Source organism: Chlamydotis macqueenii, chromosome 4 (genome assembly GCF_036417535.1).
Source record: "Chlamydotis macqueenii isolate bChlMac1 chromosome 4, bChlMac1.mat, whole genome shotgun sequence".
Taxonomy (NCBI): Eukaryota; Metazoa; Chordata; class Aves; order Otidiformes; family Otididae; genus Chlamydotis; species Chlamydotis macqueenii.
Genome location: NC_141559.1, coordinates 13,579,494 through 13,607,218, shown reverse-complemented (window position 1 = coordinate 13,607,218; position 27,725 = coordinate 13,579,494). Strand labels below are relative to the sequence as shown.

Below are 27,725 nucleotides of genomic sequence, written 5' to 3'. Positions count from 1 at the left end.
GTCTCATTTGAAATGTTTTTGGGAAATGATAATCCACGTTGGACATCTACCAGTTAATGTGCAAATTCCTGTATCGTTTCCTTAGCACTTGAAGCACAACTGCGCCCTCATTCTCCTGCACTTTCATTGCATCCTAACAGCAGACGGCGAGAAGTAAGCTGCACTGTACACTTTTGCTTGGATTTGTACTAAATGGGTTAAAGTAATGTAGAATTGCATTCTTATTTTTATTTAGAATACGATTAATTTTCTTGCAATAAGACAGTTCAGAGGGGTGTTTTTTTAAAGACCGCCTCTAATAATATTTTGATAATTTACAGTATTGTTTATATACTGTGGTGCTATATATATGTGCATGTAAATATAGATGTGTACATATGTGTGCATGTATTTCTTGGACCAAATATTGCAGCCTTCATTAGGTTAAGAGTTTAATGCAGGTTAAGAATTAATGCAATAATGCAGAGTGCTTAGAGATACACAGAGGGACACCTTTATCCATTGGCACTTACAGTAAAAAGAAGGGCTGAGTGAAACAGAGAGCAGTGGATTGTTAAAAAGCAGTGGCTAAAACTGCAACTAGGGAAAGAAGGGAAAGAAAGTGGCTCTGCGTGGAACTACCTGGCACAAGAAGGGCAGAGCTGCCTCCCTCTGCCCCTGCTCAGAATCACCTTTCAGATCTTCTCTGCTGATACAGGAGTCTGAAGGACATTTAGTCACAAAAACTTGTACTAGGGAATGAAACACAACTTAGATTACATTAAGGGAAGACAAAATTGTATTCTCTGAAGTTGTTCTCTCTCTTAACCTGAAATGCTTTAGCATCTTTGGGGAAAAACAAATGCAAGTGAATAGGGCCCTCTACCCAAAAAAGGCAGAGTAACAGAACCTACAGAACACTGGGGTTTTTTTCTGCAGAGCTTTTAAAACTTGTATGGGTATGAAAATGATTAAAGTGTAGGTCTTCCCCTGACACCTTAGTTCAGTTCGTAGCATATCGTAGCTTTTAGAACTCTCGTTGAAAGCGCATCGTGTCATGGGGATTATCTTCATCTTCAGGATCTTGTCAAATGCTTCAGAATGGAAACTTCTTGTAAAAATACTGTAACCCTGTAGTTTGAATTGCTGTCTCACAAGGCCTGTTTCACCTGCCATCAAAAAATGAGAGAAGTAGAAATCAAAGTAGAAAGATCATTTCTTGTAGAACATTTTACTAATTAAGTGTGTAACCTAGTAAAAACTTAAAATCTTCTTTTGTCATTGCTTTCACTGCAAAAGAGTCACAAGCTGGGAGCAGTATCTGCATTCAGGCTGCCTTACACTTGTTACAGGGAAGTGTTGGTGTAAGGAGGAAATCTCAGAGCAGTTATTAATCAGTGAAAACACGGAAAATAATAAAGTAGTAGATATTGTACCAAAACCTCTTATTTTCACAGTGAAATGAGATTTCACTCTAACTGTTGAAGCATAATTTCAAAAAGCTCATCAGAGTACCTGAGATTATATTAGGAAGTGACTGGACTTCTTGTAAATATTTTGTAAATATCATTTTTTCATTCTGTGCTTTGTGTGAAGCTTTGTGCTTCATTCATTCTGTTTCTATTTTTATGTATTTTACATAACCACTGCAATCACAGAATACACTTCCCATTACTTTGATGTCAATGAGGTTTTAAGTGTTGACATAGTAAATAAGGAATGTTTGCACATGCACCATTACAGTAAAATTTTGCTTAGTCCCGATTCTTCCCTGTGCTTTGTGGAGTGCAGAGGTTCCTTGCGCAGTCTGCAGAACCACAGCTCCACTATAAAACTGAAGGAACCTCATGAGAGAAACTGGATTTTCACTGAAGAAGTGATAGCTGAGTAGTAAGCATTACAGCCCCAGGAAGTTTAGGACCATGGAGAGTAATGGAAGTACACTTACGTACTTTTGCATGTTAATAGCAACAACCACCACTGGTGAGTGAATTAGTTCATAACAGCCTCTCTTAGGCAAGGTGCAGCTTCCTTTCCACCCTGCAAGCAAGTTCCTACCTGTGGTTTTCCATTTTCCATTTTCCATTGAACCTGCACGCACCTTTGCACACTGCGGCTCTGAGGCCAGTTTAAAGGCTGCAAAGAGGACTCCTCTTGGGAAGCTTCGGTTCAGGTAACGGATCCAGAGGATAAGGAACGTCCTCTAACTTTACAAGTGACTGGTTTTTGCAGTGTAGGCATAGTGATTGTAACTTACAAAAAACAAAGGCAGTAAGCCTAAGTCAAAAAACAACTATGAAAGGAATTTCAGATTCCATACCATTAAGGCAGAACAGATCTTTCTGATCAGTATTAGAATCATAGAAATTTGATTGAGATTGAAGTTTCTGTAGGACTATGGTACCATTTCTCAATCATATGATCCTATGATTGTAATACTGATCTGTTGCCTTAATTCAAATCCTTGTTTAATGTACTTTTCAGAAATGGTACCATAGCCCTATAGAAACTTCAGTCCTTGGACATCTCTAGCTAAGCCTTAACAAGAGAAGAAATTGTGCCACTTTTCTATGATACAAATATGCACTGCATTTAAGTTATGAAGTTTACATTGTTCTTTGGATCTTGTAATTGTAATAATCTATGCCAATCTTAAGTTTTGATGACACTATCAAAAGAGAAATACAATCAATTTAAGTTTTAAGCCTGTGCATTAGTTTACAATTACCTTCTAATACTTGAAAGGCAGAGTATCACAAAAATAAATATGAGCGTTTGGAGTTACAATTCAAATTACACATTCTAATGGTAACCCCCAACAGTTATGAGTCAATAAAGTAATATGAGGTAGACATAAACCAAATGGAGAAATCTATTAAAATAATCTGATGTTATAAATTATTTTAGGAGGGAAGCTTGGCTTAATAGTGTATAGGCCATAATTGTTACGTCTAAAAGACAGTTTCTTCAATATGGTAAGAATGAAATAACATAAAACAGATTCTTGTGGCCTGAGAGCTGGCTGAGTGGCTTAGAGTTAGGAGAAAAAAAGTACCATTTTTTCTTACAGCTGGCAACATTTCTGGTATTTCCTTCCTTTTCTTTCACAGACCCACAGTTTCATAGGCAACAGAAAGAAAAGTTTTGCATCTGCGACTTAAGAATAATTTATTGGGCAGTGAAATCTGCCTGCATTTGAGGGGATGGCTCATACTGCAATAACCCATGCCCTTGGCTGCATAGGAGTGTGCTTTTCAAAAGCAATCTTCAGGGAGGAGTTGCAGATGCACCCTTCAAAGAGATTCAACAGTAAGATGAAAGACAGTGGCTATAGTTACATGGTTCATCTGACAAATTCTGGTGTGATGGCTGGTGTCCAGAACGAACGCTGAGCTTGCAATGAGGACGGCAACCCCTACAGCCTATGGCTAGGCAGAAGGCTTTGATGCTGTGAGCCGTCAAGAGACGCAGCGTCACACGCAAACGCACCAAACCCTGACCCAGTTTGTCAGCAGCTGGGCAGCTACAACTTATACATTCCTCGTGATCCCTGAGGAATCACTTTCGTCTCAGCCCTCTCCTACACATTTCACGTATCGGCGCCATGGGTAACGTTTTAAATGCTCATGAATTGCACACTGCCAAGAGCGTAAAGGTGCTTGAGACAGGCCAGAAAGATCCTCCGAGTGGCAACTCTGTACCTGCTGTGTTCAGCAGGCCTGGGTGAGGCTTTAAAAAAAAAAATCAGTCAGGAATTAATGCAATAGCTGCTCTGCTTAGCGATCCCTCAAATGTTGATTGGATCGCTAGGCTGAGTCTCCAGCTGTAATAAAGGGCTTTACTAATTTGAGCTAAATTGCTCCAGTTCGCGATGGAGAAGCTGTCATGTCAATCTGCCCCGATCACCCACCGCAGGCACGTGGAGCACGATACCGGCACGCATGAATGTACGCTCCCACTGACTGCGGCCACGGCGGCAGAGTCTATCTAAAAAACTGCAATGTAATTGAATTTGCCGTCTCTCCTGGCAGCTTTTCCTCAATAGAGGCCGATTCTGGCGGGGAAAGGCTGCCCTACCTCCTCCAGGTCGAGCCTGGCCGCCAAATGGCGTCGCAGCGGCGAAGCCGAGGGGCAGCCTGGGAAGGCGCTGCCCGCCGATTGGCTCGGGCACCACGTGCGGGGAGGCGGGCACCCGCGCGCCGAGACGCCATTGGCGTAGAGGGCACGGAGGGCGCTCTCGATTGGCGGAGTTACCTGCCCGCCGTCCTCGCCTACACACCCGCACAGCGGCGGCCGGGTGAGGGCGTGTTTCGCGCGCGGATTGGGCAGGGCCGAGCCTGCTGCGCCTTCATTGGCTTGGGCGGAGCGGCGGCACCTGCTGCTGGGCGCCCGCGTCCCCGCGCATGCGCAGCCGGCGATGCCCTGGGAAAAGCGGCCGCGTTCGCTCAGCGGGGAGCGGAGGGGATTTTACCGCCGGTAATCGGCCTGCCGCGGGGAGGGGGTGTGCGGGGCTTGCCGCTGCCTCTCGCCCCGCTTCGGGGCTGGGTAGGTGCTCTCTGCGTCGCGGTGTTTGATAACCAAGGCGGGGAGGAGCGGCGGCGGGAGGGTGCGTGTCGGCCCCCTGCAGCGGCGGCCGTTACCGGCCGTTGTGCTGCCCGCGGCGGGCTGGGGGGTCTGGGGGGAGACTGGGAGCGGCAGCCTGAGCTGTAGGGGGTCGGGGCTCGGCCCCACGCCAGAGCAGAGCGGTCGAGCAGGGGGAGCGCGGCCGTCCTCCCGTCGCGGTCCTCCGACAGCCGGTCTCGGTGTGAAATGTGGGAGGAGGGTTGGTTTGGGGCACTGCCTGAACAGTGAGGGGCCGCTTGACCCAGGGTTTTTTGGTTGGTTTTTTTTTTTTTTTTTTTTACTTGAAAAGTAACCTCTTCCTAGAGGTCTTACCCAGGCACGAGTACAGCACTGTGGCTTGAGTGATTGCTAAATGACACTTGTAGTGTTTGTTTCAGTGCTATGTCTTCAACACCTCAGCAAAAGAGGGGAAAGTAGAATTTTCACACAAAATAAAGGAAGAACAAAGAACTGTCTAAAACTCCTGGGTGCTTTTAATTGAGCAGTTTCAGCTGGGTGCTGTCTTGGGTCAGGTTGATGCCGATGCAGCTAAAATGATGAGAGGGCTGGAGCACCTCTGGTGTGAGGACAGGCTGGGAGAGCTGGGGCTGTTCAGCCTGGAGAAGAGGAGGCTCCAGGGTGACTTTATAGCGGCCTGCCAGTACCTAAAGGGCCCCTGTAGGAAAGATGGGGACAAGCTTTTAACAGGGCTTGTTGTGATAGGATGAGGTGTAATGCTTTTAAACTAAAAGAGGATAGACTTAGAGTAGAGATAAGAGATTTTTTACAATGAGAGTGGTGAAACACTGGCACAGGTTGCCCATAGAAGCACAGTGCCATTATCTGTAGAAATCAAATCATTCAGGTGGGAAGGGACCCCAGGACGTCTCTACTCCAACCTGCTGCTCAGGGCAGAGTCAGCTCTGAGGCTGGTTTAGATTGCTTGGAACTTTATCCAGTTGATCTTGGAAAACCTCAAAGACAGAGACTAGGCAGCCTGTACCACTGCTGGCCTGCCCACATGGAGGGAAAAAAAAAATCCAATATCCAGTCAGAATATTCTTTCAGTTTATGCTAATTGCCTTTCCTAAATCCTAGTATGTGTCTCAGAAACAGTGGCTTGTTACTTCAGGTGCAATATTATGCTGATGTTGCAGCACTGTTGCTGGTCCCAAGAGCATGCTTTGCAATAGAACTGCTGGCTCAAATGTCACTACTGATGTGTAGATGTGCTGTAGTTACTCACGTTCGAATGGTAAAGAGTGGCCAAGCTATGCAGAAATTAAATTTAAAATTACAGGTCTGAAGTTCTAGATATTGACAGAATTGTCAATATGTTTATCTAGAGAAAGTTGAATATAAGCTGCCCATCCTCAAAGGAACTATTGGGAATCATGTTTTGGAGATGTAATTATTATTGGGTAGATTTCTGTGACTCAACTTCTATGATTATGGCTTTTCAGAGTGAAGGAGGGCTATCCAGTTCTCTCATGGGTCATACTATAGCTATATCACATTCCTAATGGAAACTATGGTCAAGATGTATGGTTTTGGAGTTACCTGTTTGCTGTAGCTCCTTGAAAGATGGTTTGGAAGTCACTGGTCTTTGGTGTTTAGGCCAAGACTGCTAGTAAACATGCTCAGAATTTGTCTGAGCACTGTAGACTGGACTAATTTGTTTTGTTCTGCTGAAGAACTTTTACCAGTGGGGACCCTTTTGTTTTTATGTTTTTATGATCCCCTTGAGGAAAGAATAAGAAAAGTTTTTCGTAGATCTTAATGTGTTAATTGGGAAGATTCAATAGATTTTTAAGGGCAGTTAAATGTGTAGTGTGAAGTTCAGTTTTGAGACTGGAAGCTCTGGCTTAGTTGAAAGATTTTAAATTCTAAGACTAGTGCTGGTAGAGTTCACAAAGTAAAAGACGTAATGGTCTTGTTTGAAACAGTCTTTGCCTGTCAATTGAGTGATAACTATAGCTGTTCTTAATAATGCATTTCAGTGTTTCTGGGACTATTTTAAGATGAGATTGGTCAAAAAAAGTATGCCTCCCCTTCTGGAAGGGAAAAGTAAGAGGTGTTATTGAAGACTGAAGGAAGTTAGGAGTGTCCTAGACTAGAATCACGGAGTAGTGATAAGACAACATGAATGAAGTGAAAAAGCTTAAAAGAGTCAGGAGTTTTGGAAGGGAACCGTGTGGAAAGGTGAGTACTAGTGTGGTTTCTTGGATGCCCTTGCTAGTCTGTGTATGGAACGAAAGTGGATGGGGCTAATTACAGTAAATTACAGCTACGTAAGTGAAAGGCATACACAAAATACACCTGAAATGTATTGACGAAGGATGTAACTCTTCATCTGCTTTAGGAGAAGAGGAGGAGACCACCTGCGTGACAAACTAGCTAAAGTAAGGCAGGCAAGATTTAGACTAAAAAAGCAAGTCCGATACCTGATTAATATATGCCATTTCAGCTAAGAGTTAAGGAGTCCTGGAAGGTATTGATGTGAAATTCTTCAACTGTTTGTGCTAATATGATGATCAAGAACAAGAAAATGGGGGTGGTAAAACTGAGTGTGATACCCTTCAGACAAAGGTATTCAAAAGTACACAATAAGATTGAATGTTCACGTATGATAAACTGAAAGACTTTAAATCTTCAGGCCAGGATTATTTTTGAATTCTAGAATTGCCAGGGAGGTCTATGAATTAACAGTATCTGTAATACTTAACTAAAATTAAAAATAAAAAATAAAAAAAAACAAAACCAAACCCAACAAAAAAAACAAACAAAAAAACCCCAAAGCACCAAAAAAACTCAACCCACTTAGTAAAATTTGCACATAACTTTTGAGATGTATCACTCACTGTGTTAATAAACTGAAAAAAAGAGGGAACCATGGACTTGCCACCCTCAAGCAAAATAGACAGCAGGGTGAAAAGTCCCGATTTCTTAATATTGACGTAGTACTAGTGTGTGAAACACTTCTTTATGATACTTTTGGGTTTTGGCTCTAAACCTAATCAATGCAGTCAGTATTAAATTAATAGATCTTAAAAGAAATAGGAAAAAAAATTAGTTCTCTATTTGGACACTTGTAGTACAGTCATACTGAGATGTGGCGGTTTTTAGCCCTGATACTGTTTGATCCCTGTATGTGTTGCTTGATAGAACTTGACAGGTGTTATGAATTGATTGACAAATAATTATTGGTGCAGTTCTAATGTTTGAGTGACAAATAATTACTGGTGCAATTCTAATATTTGAGTTGCTTAGCTAATCTGATAAAACTGAGAAGAAAAGAGTTGTAGTGGTAAACAATTTAATCTCTAAAGAGCGATGATGCAACTAAGAGTGACTGCTTTCTCAGGAGTGGAAAGCACCTCAGTAGCAGAATATTTAGTGTGATTAGTAGTGGCTAAAAATAATGCAAGGTTTGAAAATGTGTTACAATAGCAAACTAGATACCAGTATTTCTTTCTTTTTAAACTCACTGTGGATAGAAGTGGGTAAGAGGGAAAGGATAAATATACCTGTGCAGTGGTAGCTAGAATCTATCTTCCTTCTATTTCCGAATCCAGACAAGAACAAATTCAGAAAGAAGCATTTTCGGCAAGTCCATTGATGAAACTTGCATAGGCAGGTGCTTGATGCTACACTGCTCCAAACCACTGGGTACTCTAATATAAAACTGGATTTGTATGTGTTACAGATGTGACGCAAAAAATACTGGGCAAGAATCTTTTCTCTTTTTTTCAGCAGATTAGATTGAGAGGATGGGGTACTTATCTGCTATTGCCATTCGTACTTACACAGATAAAAGATTTACAGGTTTCCCTGAAATTAGAAAGATACTTGCACTTAAGCTTCAACTTTTACACTTACTGGATAATTTTGAAACAGGAAATGTTTTCTGAAACAACCTTATGTTCTTTTGAAACTTAAGCTGGAGTTGGTATAACTCTGCACTCATCTAAGCATAGACAGTGGAAGAAGAGCTGAATACATATAAGTAATTCTGACAGTGGATAACAATACATCCTAAGTCTATCAATTTTATTTTCCCTAACAAAAAGGATGTTACTTTCTGTTACACTGTAGAGACTGATTCAATTTGATTACTTGTTCAGATTGTTAACGAATGAGAAAAATAAAAGCAGTCTGTCTTAGTTATTAAAAATGCAGATGTACTGCAGTCAAATTCTTGCTAGATAAAGGAATAGGCTACGAGTGCTTCCATAGGGAGAACAGGAAGGGAAAAAAGTCTGAGTCAGGGCTGTGTAGCAAGTAATTTTTCAAATTAAGATATAGCACTTTACTACAATACTATAGTGACAATACTTTATTTCTCATTATTTTAGTGTGATTTTTTTTTTCCCTTTTGTAGATAAAGTCTGGGGTAAAATTGAAATAGATAATATCCTTCCAATAATATTTAAAAATTCAAACTTTCAGTTCTTCAGATAACCAGGATGCACTTCCAGTGGGACTGGCTGTGCTTGGGTGTCCTGATAATTAGCTCAGTGACTGCAGAAGTTGAAAATGAAGAAACCCTGGATGCAGATGTTGAAGTGGAAGATTTTGACAAGCAGTCTCAAGACGCTGATGTTGACAGAGATAAATCTTCCTTAGAGGTAAGATTGCAGATGCCTTTAGTTAAAGCTTGTTTAATTACAAGATGCAGAGTTATAACTAGTAGAGAAATTGGTGGACAAATGCATTTAAAAAAAAAAGAGCAAGTTAAAATGCGGTTGACAACTGAGTGGGTATCAAACCCAGCAGTCTGAGTTTTTTGGCTGCTGTATGTGACAGGTAGGACAGGCTTAGTGAATGATTCTGCTATGCCGAAGTGTAAAATCAGATCTCCTGTCTGTGGTGGATAGTCATGAAGAAGGTTTTGCTAGTCTGTGTGTCCATCTAGACAACCTTTTGTTGTAAGTCCTAACATATCATTTCTAGAGAAGAAAGCATCTTGGTCTTACTGACATTTTTACTTTTGACCGGTTTCTTGATTTTGTCAGTCGCAGCTGCATTTTGACACTGTCTTTATTCCCAGAAAATCTTTCTGTGTTTGTTATGCTATACTTCATAATAGATGTGGGCAATATTAGTAGAATATTTTTCAACTTTTTACTGTGTAGTCCAATTGTAATGTACCAGGTAGGAAAAAAGAAGAATGTACAGAAAGAGATAGGGAGGAAGCAGAGTACTGGTGCAAGTTCAGTAAATTTTCTGGGATTTTGTTACCCGTAGGATGTGTAACATTACTTTAGTTATGAGTTTTAAACACAGGAAGCAAGTTTTAAAATTCACAGATGTGAAATTGCTCACTATTAGAGGAATGTGCCCAAACTGTAGAAATGAGGGGCATGGTGGGGGGTGGGGAAAGGTGTTTTATGCTGCTACATGTTTCTAATGAATAAAATCTGATGGTCTGTCTGGGTGGACTACTTCTGGAGGTGTAATAGTGTATTTCACATGAAAAATTGTAGTTTGTTACAACCCATCTGTGCATGTCTTTTTAGGTTGTGTACCAGACCCCAAAGCCAACTGGAGAAGTGTATTTTACAGAAACCTTTGATGGTGTGTTTTCTGGGTAAGTTTATGCCTTAAAATTATAAAGTTTCACTTTTAGCAGTTTAACTTAAGGTGGCAGGACTTATTTTGTATTCATTTTTCTGCTAGTATCTTTATAAAAATTAATTTTTACAGGGGTTAGAATTGGGAAGGCTGGTAAAGCTTGCTCCAAATACATCAAAATGTTAAGCTGGACAGTTAACATTTCAGGTATGTAGCTATTTTTTGTGTTTTAAGGAAGCTTTTAATAAACTCTGGGTTTATGGACATTAGGAAAAATATTACAATTTAAAAATTTAGCCAGTGGAGTTTAACTAGCTGCAAGGTGAAGTGGGTAGCCGTCACATTGCAGTAGCAAGCTTTCTTCCTGTTCGTGTGTGCTTAGGTATGTGTAAGAAGGCAGTGCCTTCAGCATTATAGATAAAACCTCTATTGGGGAAGACTTTTTTAATCAGATTTTTATTGTATTACTGCCCATACTCAATAAGAATTAGATATTTATGAGACTACTGAAGTGTTCCTAAGTAGGAATAATCTTCATGTTTATCTCAACAATACTTAAGCCAGAAATTCTTGTCTTGTCTGTGACTTAAGTTTCTTCTGACAGTATGGCAATGTAAGGTGTAACTGCTGCTGGGTGACTTGTGTTGCTTGATGAAAAGCTGTGTATTGTGAGCTGTAGTCAGTTGCCACCAATGCACTGTCAATAAGTGAATATAATACACTGCTTTCAATTTCTGGAATAGACTTACTACTTACAGTTGGAAAACAACTTGGCTTTCAGTCTGCTTTCTAGCTCAGATGTACATGATGTAGACTACCAAGGAAAACCAGATGAGCACCATGTAAATGTGATCTGTATAATCATTGACTTTTCTTTTTTGAATCAAGCCAGGTTAGCATACTGTCACTGGCTCAAGTTAAGTAAGCGTGCATCCAGGTAGAATCTGTGAATGCAGTAGAAATGTCTTTAGTAAGAGCTGGTGTGATGAGTTGTTAGAGTACTTTCTTGCTAGGAGCAAAGCTTTTAAATTGTGAAGGTAAGTCTCTGGTAAGTCTCTTGTCATTTTAGTGGCAAATCAGGTCTTGTTACTGGTATTTTTTTTCCATATATTTTGATGCTGTTGAAAAAAAGCGCTGTCTCTTGATTTGTGAAAAAAATGTGTTCGTATTTTATAAAACTGATGGAACAAAAACTAACTCTCCTCTGGAAAGCCAGACAGAGAGGTGAAAGGAGATGCAATATGATACATTCATTATGGTAGAACTTAAAGCTGCCTGTGTGCTACTTCCTGTGAGAAGGCTGAGATCCAATTGCTGTAAGACACATATGTCTGAGGATGCACAACTGTAAACAAAAATGTAAACAAAATAGCATGGTAGCAGGCACCAGTAATTTTTGTAAGACTGAGTCTTTTACTTCCTTTTTCCAATTTTTCTAAGCTATTCTCTTCTGTAGAGTTGCAGGGAGCATTAGGCCACTGAACATTAGTCTGTCATTACTCACATTATGTTCTTTCCTATTTTCTTATGTTTCTTTCATATTTAGACCAAATGTAGAAGGAAAACAAGTTAACAAGCTCTTATCTTCAGTCTATCAATTGTCTTAATGATATGTCATTTCTAAATGTTAAGTGCAATACAAAAGTAGTACCAATGATAATAGGAAAAATTAGGTAGTAGAAGTGATAATGGTTGCTTAAAAAAAAACCTCAAACAACTGAAAACAGTGATGAACAAATGCAAAAAATTAACTTGGATGCTTGAATGATACCATTCATCTCAATTTCTAGCTTTGTGAGATCTGTTCAAAGATTAGTTTGTACTAAATCTAATATTTAAAGCTTTAGCTACAATGCTTCAGATTTTTTGATCCAGTTGTACATAGTTTACATAAGAATAACAAATATAGAACTAAGATGTATGAGAAAGTAAGTAGCATGTTGCCTTTCTTCTCTAAGACTGGAGAAAAGAGTACATATAAATTGACTGGGTGAATCACCAGAATAGAGTAGCTTTTTTGAAAATGGGCCTTGAAAATCTTGTGCCTGACTTCAGAGATGTGTTATCTCCTCGTTGGTCTTTCTCCTGGTAGACCAAGGATCTAGTTTGCCGTTTGTACTCTGAAGCTTTTCCAGCATCTGTGTTAAGAGTGGACGAATCTGGCTGAAGGTCAAGCAGAAAAGATAAAGTATTCATCCCTGAAATACTCTGAAGGGGAAAGTTCAAAATGAATGAGAATAGTTCTTTACAGAACTAATCGTGAGAATGTACTATTGTAGTTAATACAATGAAGAGTTCAGCAACACTGTTGGCTTAAGATGTTCCTGTGCATGGCTCAGGGTAGAACCACTGTATAACTAGATGAGAGGTTTTTTCCTTTTTTTTTTTTTTCTTTTCTCCTCCAAATGAACACTGTGTATGTAGGATACGTGCATATCTTTTTGGTAACCTCAATTTGGTAGGCTGAGTTTACCTTGTTCATAGTATCAAGGAGATCAGGAGTTTGTTTGCCCTGTTGGGATCCTTTATGTGCAATACGTTTGGAATCTGTTCAGTGTTAACTGCATTTGTCGTTTGGGCACTCTTACCTTTTCTTTTGCCCTCTGCTATGCATGTGTACTGTTACTGTCAGATAGTGGTAAGGTTTCCTGGGTGATCTTTTTTTTTTTCCCCTTTCCTTATAATTTTGAAGGTTTTACACTTGAACCTTGCTATTCTCCACATATTTTTTTGACATTATGTGCTTACATAATATTCTTACAGCCTGCCAAACTCTGCTTGTATATAAAACTGCAGTTTATTCAGAGTATTTGAATTACTTTAGATTTCTAATTGTATATTGGTTCACATTCTTAGGAAATATTTTGATGTGCTATATTAGACTAACCTATTTTAATTTTTCAGTTCATGCTCTTTGAACTACACAAAGTTCCATGGTGCTGACTGTCAGTCATTACCACAGGTTCACAACCTAGAAGGGAAAGCTGGTTTTCCTGTGCTTATGAAGTAATACAGCACTGCGTAGAAAGTTAAATGACCAGTGCACGTCTTGTTTTAGGTGGGTGTTGTCTAAAACCAAGAAAGAAGACACAGATGATAACATTGCTAAATATGATGGTAAGCAGTTTTAATGTTTACTTCCACTACATAGTTTCTGATGTTCTATTACTCTGAAAAATAAGTACCCCTTAAAGTGAACTTGTCTTTGAAAAGCTAGGTGACATAGGTCAAAAATATATTAGTTTGTGTAATGACTGTTGTCCTGAAACTGAGATGTGAAGTGTTGCTCATTGGATTACTTAGTGTGAAGATGGTCTTTTTTATCATCTCAACAATCTATTGCAATGAACGATACTAGAATACCCTTTGGCATCTGAATATTCAATATTCATTGTTTATGAGTAGTGCTGCTTGAGAGCTACCTTCTCTGAAACCGTGTCAGAGAGATTTACTGCTTCCATTTCAGTTGTTAAAGACATTTCTAAAGCAGCATGTTAGCTGTTGTTGCATCTGTCCTACAGATTCATGAGTTGATTTCCCAGTCTAGCCTCTGAAACAAAAAGTTAAACTGAACGAAGTTTTTCTTTAAAATACTTTTTCAGATTGTCTGTGTCTGAATGTAAGGTTCCCCAGTGGTTCTTGTACAGTTTATTCTACAGTAGTCTAAGAAAAAGGAAAGTAATAATGAAAAAGTTGTTTTGATCATTGAGGTTTGCACTTGACTTATAAATTCCTAGGCTAGAATTGCCTGCTTGAATGTATATTTGAACAGTTTGACAGATATGTGATCTGTGGGAATAATTTTGCAGTCTGAATTTATTTAATTCAGGAGGAAGTGGTGAGAACAGAAAGTTTTTGCTGCAAAAGAAAATTATTTGCTACTGCTCTTATGTCAAAGGAAATAAATTATTGTTAATTGAAAGTGGTAAGCAAATGTAACTTATAGGACTTTGGTGTGCAGAACAGTATGGAACAGATGTTTTTAGGTTGAAAAGTTACCAGAAATAACTGGTAAAAAAAAAAAGTTGCAGGGGAGATATCCATACAGATGAGATGCTTAGAAGAGCTGATGTCTCTCTGATTACTTGGCCTCATATTAGGTAGAAATTCTCTGTTGTCAAAACAGTCATATTTGCTTAAAGACAGCTAGGCAATTCAACATTCAGGAAGTCTGTGGTGAAAAGACTTTTTTTGGACTATTTTCCAGGTTTTTTGGGGTTTTTTGTTGTTGTTGTTGTCTTCTGCCTGGCATAATTGCTTAGTCTTAGTTTCCAGGAAGGAGCCCTGTTGAAGGGGAGGGAATTTTCCTCCCTCCTGTTTAGCAAACTAGAATAAACTAGGGATTTGTTGTTGACACACACATCTGCTGTTCCTTAATGACCTTTCACAAATTGCACTTCAGTTGAAGAAAAGTAAATAGCTATTTCATTCAGATTTTACGGTTTATGAGTCTTCTCTAAAACACATGCTGAAGAACTCATTATGTTTTCTTCCTTTTGTTCACATTGACACATACTTTTTTTTTTTCAAGATTACAGTAAATTGTAAAAGTAGTCTTTCTTTTGTGCTGTGTTCATTCCTGGAAAAATAAATCAGGGTATCTTGTGCTACTAATCTTTTAGAAAATGTAACCCCCCTTTTAGAAATCTTGTTATTTGGATATTGCTCACATGTGTAATCAATTGTATTTTTCCCAAACTTGGAGAATTTGTAATTGTATAATTTTTTTTTTTTAAATCTGTAGGATTGCTTGTTTGTCTTTTAAGATCAAATCTGATAATTCCTGGAAAGATATTTGGGAAGGGAAGCTTTATCTCCCATGTGATTAGATTTGACCTGAAAGATTTTCATTCCGTGTAAGCTGGAGGGGAAGAACAATGCAGATATGTAGCTTACACGGTGCCTTGTGACTAACGCTTTTATACGATGGTGGTGGGATCAAATCTAAAATGTGGAGAAATATTTTATGTTCCTCGAGGCATTGTGGGATACCACAATCAAAAGATACAGATCTACAATATTGAAGTTTTCTTGTAGATCTCTGTAAATTGGAGAAGAGCAAGGAATAATGTGTACTTTACACATGTGCTAGCTTTCAAATATTGAAAGCTAATGTTATCTTAATTGGTTAGAATGAATACCTTTTTGGTGAAACAGGAGAGTGGGCTTTTCTCTGAGGAGCTATGCATACTCAACGTGTAGGTATTTTTTTTAATTATCTGCCAATTTCTTAAGGCTGAAATAGATTTTTACAGTAAAACTCATTAAATATGAACCAGAGCTTTGAAACAGTCTCTATTAGCAATGCAAGCATTAGGCTTGACTAAAATGACATATCTAAAATGTATTACTCTTTCATATTGCAATATTGCAATTCAACAGAAGTCCAGTGGATATTCACACATGCTACAGGTTTGTGCAGTAAGCTTAATTAAAATTTGTCATGTAAAACTGTTTTATGTTGACTGCGTATGTTTTTCTATTCAATTTCATTGTTTAGGGTGACTTATGGTAAGGATGTGGTTCTCTCCTGCTTTGGAGTACATGGGTGGCTTTTTTTCAGTTGGAAAATTCTGGTTTACACATAAAACGGAGATTTTTATAATTCTCTTTCTTTTGGCTATAACAGTTATGAAACTGGGATTTTTACTGCTGTAGAAACAGCTACTTGGGGAAAGAAAAAAGAGAGCGCTTGTCACTTCTTGTTGTTACAGCTACTTGCACTCTTTTTCTCTGAGCTTTCTTTCCTTCTTGCTGTCTGAGCCGGAACATTGGGTTAAGTGGGTCTTTGGCATGACACAGTTTTTATCATGTAACTTCGGAGCTGGGATTTTAATGGTTTCTAATTCTTGAAAAGTGATGGTTAAAACATTCTGTCACTGATTTGATAGATGTGAGCAGCAAATTTCTGTACCATAAATATTTTTTGTATTCCAGTGTTTAGAGCAGCTAGTTTGGGCAAGTGTAGGCTGGACTTGTGTAATGTTTTTTTAAATCTAGGGTAGAATTACTGCTAATGAATTGCATGATTATTGTTTAACTTCTTTGACATCAGATGTCAGGATTTCTTCCCTACTTTGGCAACTAGCCTTTGTTTACTGTTAACTCTGTTTTGAACAAGTCTATGATTTCTTTACTTCAGCCTAGATTTTTTTTCAAAGACTCTTGTGTTTGTGTTTTAGGAAGATGGGAAGTAGAAGAGCTGAAAGAAAACACAGTGCCTGGAGACAGAGGATTAGTGTTAAAATCTGTGGCAAAGCATCATGCAATATCAACTATGCTAACAAAGGCATTTATTTTTGATAATAAACCTTTGATTGTTCAGTAAGTAATCCCTTGGGTTTTTTACTTTATTATTGTTATTAAAATCTTTAAGTCAAAGTTACCTGAATCTCTGTAGAAAAATACTGACTTCATAGGGCATTGACTTATCATATCCAGAGCTGTCAGAACTGTAACTATGAATGATTTAACAATCAAGTAAGATTGTAGTACAAGTGTTAAGTGATACTTCAACTCTTTTGAAATATTTTTAAAAATAAATCTAATATTTTACAAGGTTACTGAGAGAGCTAATTAATTTTCAGTCTTACTCTAAAAGATCTAAATCACAGAATTCTGTGTAGCTCCATAAAAGCAACTTGAATTTTAAACACATTATAGCAATATTAGTGATGATGAGCACCATGGCAATATAACTACTCTTTTTTCTGATATTCAGACTTGCTTTTTGTACTTATCGACACACCCAGATAACTCCTCTGGCTAAATTCAGTGTCTCGTATGGGCGGTTTCAAAGATGGCACAAACTTTCTAGAACTCTTGCCCATTTCTACTTTACTGTAATATCTGCATGTTGGTTGATACCACCTTGAAGCTTTTCTTATTGGTGATATCAACTGTAGCGATTGCTACTGTGGCATTTTTTTGACTGACATCACTGCTGTATTAGCTTGTGTGGCAGTTAAAACCTTTTTGTCATGTAGAAGTGTTTTGACAGTAGTGACTAGTACACAGTCTTAATATATTCATAATTAGAACTGCAGATTAGGAGTTAATTTGTATTTATCTGATACTTTGGTTTTTTAACTTGCTCTTTGTCCAGATACGAAGTGAATTTCCAGGAAGGCATTGACTGTGGTGGTGCATATATTAAACTTCTCTCCAGTAGTGATGACTTGAATCTGGTATGTCCTCTAACTTAACGATTACTATCAGTTGTTCATTTGAGGAATGCATAATTGTTCTGGTGAAATGTGAATAAGAAATTAATTCCTAATGCATCCTGAATTCTTAAAGCTTTCCAAATGCTTAAGCAGAAGATAAAATTGATCATATATACACAAAACCTTTGGAGTTGTGTATTTTGTACTGGTGGAATATTTGATAACTTTATTCTTCTTCTAATTTCCATTTATTTTACTTAAAATTTTAGATTTTCATTAAGCTATTAAGGCCTATATTCATGGAAGAAATCTCAAAATGTGAATTTCAGAAGATCAGAAGGAGCAGTTTGCTGTGCTTAACATACTCCTCTTAGTTCTGCATGAGTGATATGCAGTATCCAGGACAAAGGACTTTTACATCTCTTTAGTCTGACTTTCTGCAATAATAGAAGCCATAGAATCTCAGCTCATAACTTGTGAGGTTTTGTTTACTGCATGGCAGTAACACGGCATATTGGAAAGGGCCATTACTTGGATTTAGAAACTGGAAGTGGTGGAGAATCTCTGTTCCCATGAAAAAGTCTGAATGATCAGGTGTGAAAAGTTAATGTCACTTAGTATGTTGGACCGTTTTGTAGATTGCTTATCGATATATTGGTGTGAACTTGCCTGCCCTTTCCAAACCTGTCTGCAGAACTCTTTTATTACTATGCCGATGCAATCAAGTATTTCTGGCTTAAAATGCTGCCTGTTCTAGGCAAGTCTGAGTTCTGGCACATGCAAACTGTTTCTACTTTTAATATTTCTGCCACTACACTGGGGTGTAGAGATAGGCTGTCTAGCCTCTGATAGAGGATATTTTAGCGACTTTTTTGTTTTCACATTCAGAAGCGGCAGTGATTTGTGGCCTAGGATCTTGTGCAATGCAAATGTGTTAATAAAGTAGGTATGGCTGATATATACAAGAGTTGCTGCAGCTGCTGTGATGGGAGCTGGTTCTTTTGGTACAGAGCAGCAGTTACTGAATAGGGTTACATGTTTGGACAGATTTGGGATGACTAGTGTGAATTAAAAATGTTACGTTGTGAGCCAGGAGGAACTTAAATTGACTTGGCAGTACAAACATGAAGTGATAAGGGTACTTCCAATCCTGAAGCAGGTTGCTGTGGCCACTTAAAAGCTGACTACCCTAACTGCTACAGGTTTGTGGCTCACTGGTGTTGTCGAGCCAGCATTCAGTAGTATAGTAACAGAAGTTTGTGGAGCAATCACAGTTATGACCTGTATAGGCTATAGAAGTTGCTGAGTTTGAGGTGCATCAGGCTATACCATTTGCTCACCAAGATTCAGTAAGCTAGAAAGGCAAGCTCATGGAAAAAAAAACTATAAGGAATAGTCTGGGAAAAACATGTAGTAGGAGTGCAGGCAGAATTCATATTTCCTCTCTGGGTAAGATTTTTTCGTCTGTGCTTTTATCCGCGAGATGTCTATGCCTGTTGCTGCTGCCTTGACCCACGAGGCCATAACCTTGACTTTCAAGTGCTGGGGAGAACAGGAGTGAAGCCCTGTGTATCTGTAAAATGAAGAGGAGATTGCTCAGGACAGGCTCAAAACATTGCTTGGCCTGACCTGCAAACCAGCAGTGAAGAAAAGCCACTTAACAGTAGTACGTAAAGTGAAAATGTTTTACTTAGCATTCAAAAAATTTAAAAATACAGACTCATTTCAAACAATACACTTACGTAAGAATATATCTTTCAAGAAGAAAACTTATCAGAATGAAGTGCTCTTCTTCCTTCAAGCGATTGCTTAAGAATATAAGGTAGCATGTTACTGTGTATTCCAAATACAAAAATCAGATAAGGAGTTGCAAAATACTGACATATCTAAACAGCTTCGTTTAACATACTCTGAAGGGGAATAACTATATCTGATATTTTCAGGCTTGGTGGTTGTTGTTGTTTACTGTGGAATAAGAAGACATAAAATACTGGATAATAATATCCTGGCTTTTGTCTTTACCGAAAAATAAAATTGTGAAGAACAGTAACTAGTTCCCTTCCATCTTTTAGTGTAGTGTTTGTAGAAGGCTGTAGATATTTGAGTGTTTTGATTTGTGACAAGCATTTCTGCTTAACATAAGGGTATGGTCTAAATAGGCGTATCTTTGAAGAGGCTTAAGTGATCTCTGTGGTTAGTCCATTCCCTGAGAACAGAGAGCACCCAGCAACTCAAGAGGACTGTTCAATTCTTTTCATGGTTTACCTTACCAGTTTTCAGCTGCCTTTTAGAAAAGGGTAACTATGCTGTATGCCACAGCATCAATGAAAAGTACCCAAATTTGCTTCATAAAATGTACAGTATAACACATACTCAGCTTTCTTGCTTCTACAGGAATACTTTTTTGACAAAACACCTTATACTATTATGTTTGGACCAGATAAATGTGGAGAAGATTACAAACTACACTTTATCTTCAGACATAAGAATCCTAAAACTGGAGAATATGATGAAAAGCACGCAAAACGTCCTGACGTAGACCTAAAAAAATTCTATATGGACAAGAAGACGCATCTATATACTCTTGGTATTGTTTAATTCTTTTAAGTTTAAATTGGAAAAGAGAAATTAAAAATGTGTTTCCGTCCACTGAAGTGGATGGAAGTGAGTATTTAAGTATTTGAGTCTGCTTATTTATTTGTAATAGTCTCTTAATTCTGAGAGGTGGTTGCTTAACTATTTGGGCTTAAATGATTTAATGAGCTTAACTGCAGGACATAAAAGTGGCTTTGAAATGCTGCTGTTTAACATTCAGTTACAGGAAAAAAATATTAGCCATGGCCAGCCTTTAGTGTGAACAATTGAAATACTTTCAGTACTTAGCATTATCAAAATATTTTGAAGAAATATATTAGTGGACACAACTATCCAATATTCTAGGAAGGTGTCAGAGTTCACAGGAATTCAGTTAAATCTGCAGCATGCCACACACCGCTCTCCTCTGCATGGTAAGAGAGCTCAGTAACACCTGCATCTGCAGCAGTGTGCATGAACAGATGTTACCCCACTCTCTGAAGATGAATGGATATGGGCTGGTTTTAATTGGTGTGACATCTCTTTCTGTACCAATGAACAGTGTAGCAGAGATTGAAGTTTAATTTCGTAGTTCCTTTTTCCTCCTTTTTCTAATTTCTGAGGAAGAATAAACAATCAGAGAAGAATGGGCTAATCTGTGGCAACTGCAAATCCAGCAAAATTGACTGTGCTTTTGAACTTCCATTGAATAATAATGGGAAAACTTACTCTTTTTAAAAAATAGGTTACTGTAGTGTGCCGTAGCAAACTTTCACTTCTAAATAGTAGGAGTAAGTGAAGCAAAACACTGTTCTTGTGGTAAAGGAATGCATGCATTCCTTTAATTTGGACTGTTCATTAAAAATTATGATTAAAGATATTTAACTTTGGATTGCATTTATTTTGTTACAGTTGTTCAAATAGGCTCTGTAGAGCTATGTGATTCTAATGCATTATGTGACTGATAACAGAAATTTAAAAATCAATTTTGTATTGTATCTAAAGTGATATGGGGGTTTAATTTTTGCATTTATGGATATTTTAATACTGTTGAAAACTTTTAGGCTGCAGGAGCATTAGATGTTATCAGACTGTCATTGTAAAACTGTTACTCTGGTTTTCATCACCTGTCTTTATAAAACTGTCATAAAAGTGGAATAATCTTTGTGTTGAATGGACATTTGAATATACTTTCTAAGCACTTATAAATGTGCTCAGTGGTTATTAGAAATGGATCTGGATACAATATCTGTTACTGAGTCTGAGACTCCTCAGTTCTATGACCCTGGCTTCTCAGTTACTCACACTTGCTAAAATACTTAAACATTTGAAGAGAATTTTCTGTATTCACAGTCTGGCTTTTGAGGGAAATGGCTGTCAGATTTGAATCTGAGAGCAAATACTGCTTTGGTGATCCTTCAGCTGTGTTACTGATGCAGCTCATGTGTTTCCATGCTTTCAAGTGTGAAATTGTAATTTGGTAGCAGAGATGCCTTTTGGGGCAGAGGTTAGTCTTTCATTGTCCAAGTTTTTAAATAAATAAAGCAGAATTTTGGCCAAGTAGTAGATTTTTGAAAAATCTCTTAGAATGTGCTTGGATATGTTTCATCTTTTCATTTTGCTAGAGGTTTCATTCCGGGGGCCTGACGCTGGTCGTACATCCCCATAGTAGCACCGTTAATGTTTTGTGTCGAGATCCAGTACCTGAGTGGGCAGTCTGTCTCCTGCTCTCCTAGTGACTATCCTGTTTGCTGTTATTTGTCTAAGTCTATGCTTACTATATAGGTTTTGGTTAAATATATTTGTAAAATGAGTGCTTCCCTTATTTCTTTAATACAAATTTCTTCAATTTAGTGCTAAAACCAGATGATACGTTTGAAGTGTTAATCGACCAAACGGTTGTCAGCAAAGGAAGTCTTCTTGAGGATATGGTTCCTCCAATAAACCCTCCCAAAGAAATAGAGGATCCTAGTGATAAGAAGCCTGATGATTGGGATGAGAGACCAAAAATACCTGATCCAAATGCTGTCAAGCCAGATGACTGGTAAGGAGAATGTTTTTATCTGTACAATACCTTTTACATGCAGGTTATTCATTTGAAAGATTTGACTGTTTTTATTTTGGTTTTTTCGCTAATGACAATTGGGATATGTTTCACGGCTAAAAGCACTAGAGTTTGAGAACATAATTGGGGTGAGTACAGGGATCTGGTTATCTTCTAAAGAGATAAATAAAAACTGCTTTTTGCTGATTTTGTACACTCCATGGTTGCAATTAATAACTAAGATTACTATACCTGAAAGATTAGGAGGAGAGTTTTTTCACCATATAGTCTTATTTTACATTCAATGATTTCTACTTCCTTCTGTGTGAACTACTGTTCATACAGCATCTCAGGAAGAGGAGTGAAAAACTTAATGTGAAGTCCTGACTGACACCTGCCAGTTGATGGCAGCAGTTTCTGGGCTAACTAGTACATTGAAACAATGTAGGTATAATACAAATATTTATAAACAGATAATTGGATGTCTAAATCTCATGATCAGTGTGTCTAATTCTGCTGTGCCTTTGCAAATCATCCCTTTCATGTCCTCTGAATAGAGCGTTCATTCCATGTCAGGCTGCTGTCTTTTCTAACATAAGTCTATAATTGAAGGGATGAAGATGAGCCTTCCAAAATAGAAGATCCTGATGCTGTTAAGCCTGAGGGGTGGCTTGATGATGAACCACAGTATGTTCCAGACCCTAATGCAGTAAAACCGAAGGACTGGTAAGGACTTGATCAGTAAGTGTAGGTTGTTAATGTGTCTTGTAGATAAACCTGCCTATTCTGTGTGGCAGATTATGAGTTGTGGGTCAGAAGTCAATCAAAAGGCAATGAGATTTGGAAGGTAGTAAGTTGGAATGTGTAAGGTATAGCTGATTATTTTTTATTTTCAGAGGCTGCTTTTAGAAAAAGATGAACATGCCAACTGCCTTTTATTTTCTGAAGATGTATAAACAAAGAATATTAAAGACCCCTTTGGAAGAATTTGCTACAATGTTAAACCATGAAACAGTTTAAGTTGATAACTTGAAATCATCATATATTCTCAAAGGGATTTCTAAGCATCTTATGGAGAAGTGTTTCAGGCTGCCTGCAGATGAAGGAATAGAATTGCATTCAGTCATGCTGTGGTAGTTATAAACACGTGACCTTTAAAAAAAAAAAAAAAAAGGGGTGTACCACTCCTTAAAAAAAAGTGTCTCAACTGTTGGATAAAGATCTATAAGCCGGTCAAAATTCTGAGGTTGTTAAAGCAAAATGTGTGTGGACCCCCTAACTTCAGGCTGACTGCTAGTGTTCAGACCAGTCTGATCTCAAAACAGCTGTTTGTAATTTTTTTTTTTCTTTAATGTAGGGATGAAGAAATGGATGGGGAGTGGGAAGCCCCTCAGATTCCAAATCCTAAGTGTGAGACTGCACCTGGTTGTGGACACTGGGTGCGTCCCATGAAGAATAATCCAAACTATAAAGGAAAATGGAAAGCACCCATGATAGATAATCCTAACTATCAGGTAATAGCAATATTGTAGGTCATTTTTAAAAGGTACAGAGTTCAACAGAGCAGGCAAGTAATAGTAGTATGTTTATCTAGGTTTTTATACAGTATGTTTATATTTTAGAATGAGTCTAAACACTCTCACTAAACATTTTCAGCTTTCTATTTAACTTGCTTTTTTTTTTTCTTTAAGTGTACTGGAAAATAGAAATGCTTCCTGTATTAGAACAATTTCTCCGTTAAAAGTTACTTTTGCAACAATTTGCACTGGTACCATTTATTTAATATGCTCTGTAGAATTGTATTCTGAATTATGTTAGTATTTAGTGATATACTTATCTTTTTTGTTGGGGTTTTAAGAGTGAGTCTTTTAAAGGAACGCTATTTTTTAAAAAAAAATGAAACCTTTCACTAAGCAGATTGACTTATGAGTTCAATTTTAGTGGAAGCATCAATTCTGGACGATTAAATTCCCCTCCTCCCCTCCAGATATGAGATACAGTCGGATATTAAAGAGAATTACTTTGTATTAATTATGTTTGGGGAGTACTTGAATCTGATTTCTTTGAGCTTAAGATCCTGGAGCACATTTGTAAACAAAATTTGCCTCTAATTTGCACAGGTAATGTAAGGCTGACTTTTTTCTTCCCTAAAATTTTCCTTAACACTTCTGGTTACAGTAGCTGTCTGTTTATATATATATATATATATATGGGGAAAGGGACCGTGTGGATCACGGGACATAGTTCCCCTACAGTCTTAGGCCACCGGACAGTAGATGCTTACCTCAGAAGATCCTATCATTGGCTGCAAAATATTGACCAGTTCCCTTTAGAAAAATCTATATACTATATTGATGAACAAAAGCCAAAATTATATATTACACAAGGAGACACTAGAGGAAGAAGTAATACAAATGTCTTGTTTTCCTGCAGTCTTAGGAAAATTGTTTCCTAGACTTATTCTAGGAAGCTTGCAAAGACTATGCTTGGAATCACCATTACCAGGAAGAACAGAGATACTTTGTACAGTCACTAATTATTGTAACCGTATATGGACAAAAATAAAAACATAATGTTAAGAGGTCTGCCCTGAGCCAGAATATTGGCACCCATCTGCCAAAATTCTATAGGCTATTTCCAGTTCTGTTTTTATGTAGGTTAAACTCTACTCCTTATCTTTTAAATAATGTATTTAAATACTATTTAAATAGTCAGGAAGTTCTAATTATTTTAAAATTTGTTTCACTGTTTTTAGTGAGATATAGGTAATGTGATTACGTTTGTTTTTTGGGGTTTTTTTGGTTTTTTTTCCTCAAAAGGGAATCTGGAGCCCTCGGAAAATACCTAACCCAGACTATTTTGAAGATCTTCACCCATTCCGGATGACCACCGTTAGTGCTATTGGTTTAGAACTCTGGTCTATGACATCTGATATCTACTTTGATAACTTCATTATATGTTCAGAAAAAGAAGTTGCAGATCGTTGGGCAGCAGATGGCTGGGGCTTGAAGAAGTTAGTCGCAAGTGCTAATGAGGTATAAACTTTACTCTGTTCTTGGTAGCTGAAAGTCGTGAGGAAGATGTACTGTTGGAAGAATTTTCTATGAATGCTGATGGGATATTAATTTCTTAGAAATTCATAGTCTTGCTGAGTAAATATGATAGGTTTTCTCATCATAGTTTTGGCTTTTTACCTTTCCCAGATCAAGATCCTCTTGAAGTTAAGTTTCACTTAAACACCTAGTGAGAAATTGGCTTCCTTATAGTTAATGAGCCTTCTGCTGTTCATGGTGATGCTAGAAATACAGTACCTGTCAGCACATGTTACACTGAAAGACCTTGAGTTTTTTTTCTTTTTTTTTTCTCTTGTGGTTAACTCCATTATATATATTCTTTAGATGTTTCCCTCCCATGAGAAATGGATAAATAGTCGTGTGTTTTTTCTGTTTAATCATTTTAGGCCTTTGGCTGTGTAGATGTGTATATTATGCAGCTCTGAAAGTAGCGCACGTATGTTTACGGGACTGCATCTGTTCTTCTCTTCCTATGTGTGCATCCCCATTTTGTTTGTATACTGCACATGGCCCGCCGCTGCAGTTCTAGATCCCTTTCCTGTGCTGTAGGATGAACTTGTCCTGACATACGGGACTGTGAGCCCCTCTAGTGGCTGCCTGTCCTGACTACAGTTTCTTTCTAACAGTCTGGTATTTTCTTTGATTGAGTGGCAAGAGCAGGCCTGCAGTTGTTGGAAAGAAATGACAAGCTGGTGGCAAACGTGGCCAATTCCTGACAGCTGCTGTTTGTCACAGGATGAGCACATGGCAACAGCGTATCTGCCCATGCAATTAGGAAAGCTACCTCCTCCCACAGCCTTGCCCTGTTCTGAAATGTTTGGGTTTATGTTTGGACCTGCGTCTATACCTGTACAATAGCAAAAAATATTCCTTGAGCCCCTCACTCCACTGTGCTTCTCAAACTTCCAGACGCTTGCCTGCCTACCTCTACTGTGTAAGTCAGAACTGGGCTGGGAGGACAATTCACTCCCTGAATAATTGGCTGTCAAAGCAGAGAATGTGGTAGTAGAGATGGAGCAAGACATTGCTCTTCACGAGGCTGGCTGCTGCTCTGATGTTCTTGATGCTTTGGGAGCTTTCAGCTGGGTTAGCACAGTGTGGTGAAAAAATAGAGTAGCTGGGAAGGGTGTAAAGTGTGAGGTTGCCGGGACTCCAAATGTCACTCTACAAACTTGAGTAGTGGCCAGTCTAGTATGTTTGGAATACCAGGTTTGCTCCTTCTTACTTAGCACCTGCTATTTATTTGCAATCTGTCGAGTTCTTACTTTACTGGTATTGAAATCCAATATTGTTTTAGTCCATAAAAAACAAAGGTAAAGAAGAGTTTTCTTTGGGTAACATAAAGCTTAAAATATATACAGTACATTTTATAAACTTATTGAAGTGTTGGGAGGGATGTAAACACTTTTTTTTTTTTTCATAGCCCAGTATGTTTAGTCAACTGGTGACGGCTGCAGAAGACCACCCGTGGCTCTGGGTTCTTTACATCTTGACTTTAGCTCTCCCCGTTGGTCTAGGTGTGTTGTTCTGCTGGCCAGCAAAGGTTAGAGAAATTTACTGTATTTTTGTTTGCTTTTGTTCTTAATACTTTATTTGAAAACTCTTCATATCTGTGCAACAATATGCACTTTTAATGTGCCATTGATATTACTTACCTTATAGTGGCTGTGGTGTTTAATCCTTTCTTTGAGTTTAAGTGTAAATTGATTTTTAATTTGTTGTAGAAAACAGATGAAGATGCTGACTTCAAAAAAAATGATATATCCAAACCAATTACAAAGGGAGAACTAAAACAGAGAGAGGAGTTAGAAGATGATGAAATAGAATTAGAAGAAAAAGAAAACGAAGATTTTGCTGAAGATGGTAAGATGAGCAAGCCAGCTTGCAGTTTGATTAAATATAAAGACACAAATAGGACTAGTTCATGGATTGCACTGGAATAGTTACAACCAGTTATTTTAGAATATGCAAAACCTGCCTTGTTCTGAGTAGTCTTTTTCTCTTTGACAACCTCCAGCAAGTGGCATTCCATGGCTAATAGCTCTTTGATAAATACAAGCAGAAAGTAAGGCTCTCCTCAGTATTTTTTCACTTACAAGAAATTAACGTGCTTTTAGCAGTCTTTTTATGTTTGTAGACAGTGATGCATTGTTTTCCCCCTTCTAAATGTTTCATATATTGAATGCATTTGAATAACCACTTCAGGTACACATATCTGAATCAAAGTCACATTGTTATCTTTAAAATGTGTCTGGAATAGCTTTAAGTCTTTAAGATATGTCTGTCTGCTTACTCCTCTCTTGGGAGGGTTGTACCCTGAACTATTCTGATGGTCACTGATTTTTAGTAACTCTTGTTAAAGCCTGAAAATACAGTAGACCTGAAATACTGAAGTCTGCTGCTTCCTTTGTGGTGCTTTCCAGCAACACATTGCATGTCTGTCCTGCTGCCCCAAGGGAGAAATCCATGATTCAGTAGGTTGAGCTGTACTTTGCGTCCAAGGGTAAAATCATCCTGTGTTACTGTACCAAAGATTACTGGTAGTATTCAGCTATGGCTTTGATGTTCTGTTCACCTTTCCCTGAGTCTATAGTAATGAATAAAAAGCAAATCACCTAGCTCAGAGTGCATTATCTTGACTTCCACGAGACAATCCTTAGCCTCAGAGCTCTGCAAGATTCTGCCTCTTACTTCCGTCTTCCTTGGTAGGAA

General features: G+C 38.1%; 1 protein-coding gene across 3 annotated transcripts in view; it reads left to right on the top strand.

The window, feature by feature from the left end:
- Positions 1–4,419: 4,419 nt before the first annotated feature.
- The window catches only part of CLGN (calmegin), a 29,888-nt gene continuing 6,582 nt past the window's right edge, over positions 4,420–27,725 (top strand). For 2 of the 3 annotated variants that reach the window (XM_086747842.1, XM_086747840.1), the window contains exons 1-13: positions 4,420–4,455; positions 9,031–9,209; positions 10,101–10,171; positions 13,214–13,272; positions 16,338–16,479; positions 17,261–17,342; positions 19,716–19,908; positions 21,750–21,939; positions 22,552–22,665; positions 23,297–23,453; positions 24,759–24,974; positions 26,437–26,572; positions 26,751–26,876. In XM_086747842.1, coding sequence (XP_086603968.1) covers positions 9,048–9,209; positions 10,101–10,171; positions 13,214–13,272; positions 16,338–16,479; positions 17,261–17,342; positions 19,716–19,908; positions 21,750–21,939; positions 22,552–22,665; positions 23,297–23,453; positions 24,759–24,974; positions 26,437–26,572; positions 26,751–26,876 — 1,648 coding nt within the window. In that variant the 5' untranslated portion in view covers positions 4,420–4,455; positions 9,031–9,047. Of the gene's footprint in view, positions 4,456–9,030; positions 9,210–10,100; positions 10,172–13,213; positions 13,273–16,337; positions 16,480–17,260; positions 17,343–19,715; positions 19,909–21,749; positions 21,940–22,551; positions 22,666–23,296; positions 23,454–24,758; positions 24,975–26,436; positions 26,573–26,737; positions 26,877–27,725 lie in introns of all 3 variants that reach the window. The other variant, XM_086747841.1, reaches the window with a different exon arrangement.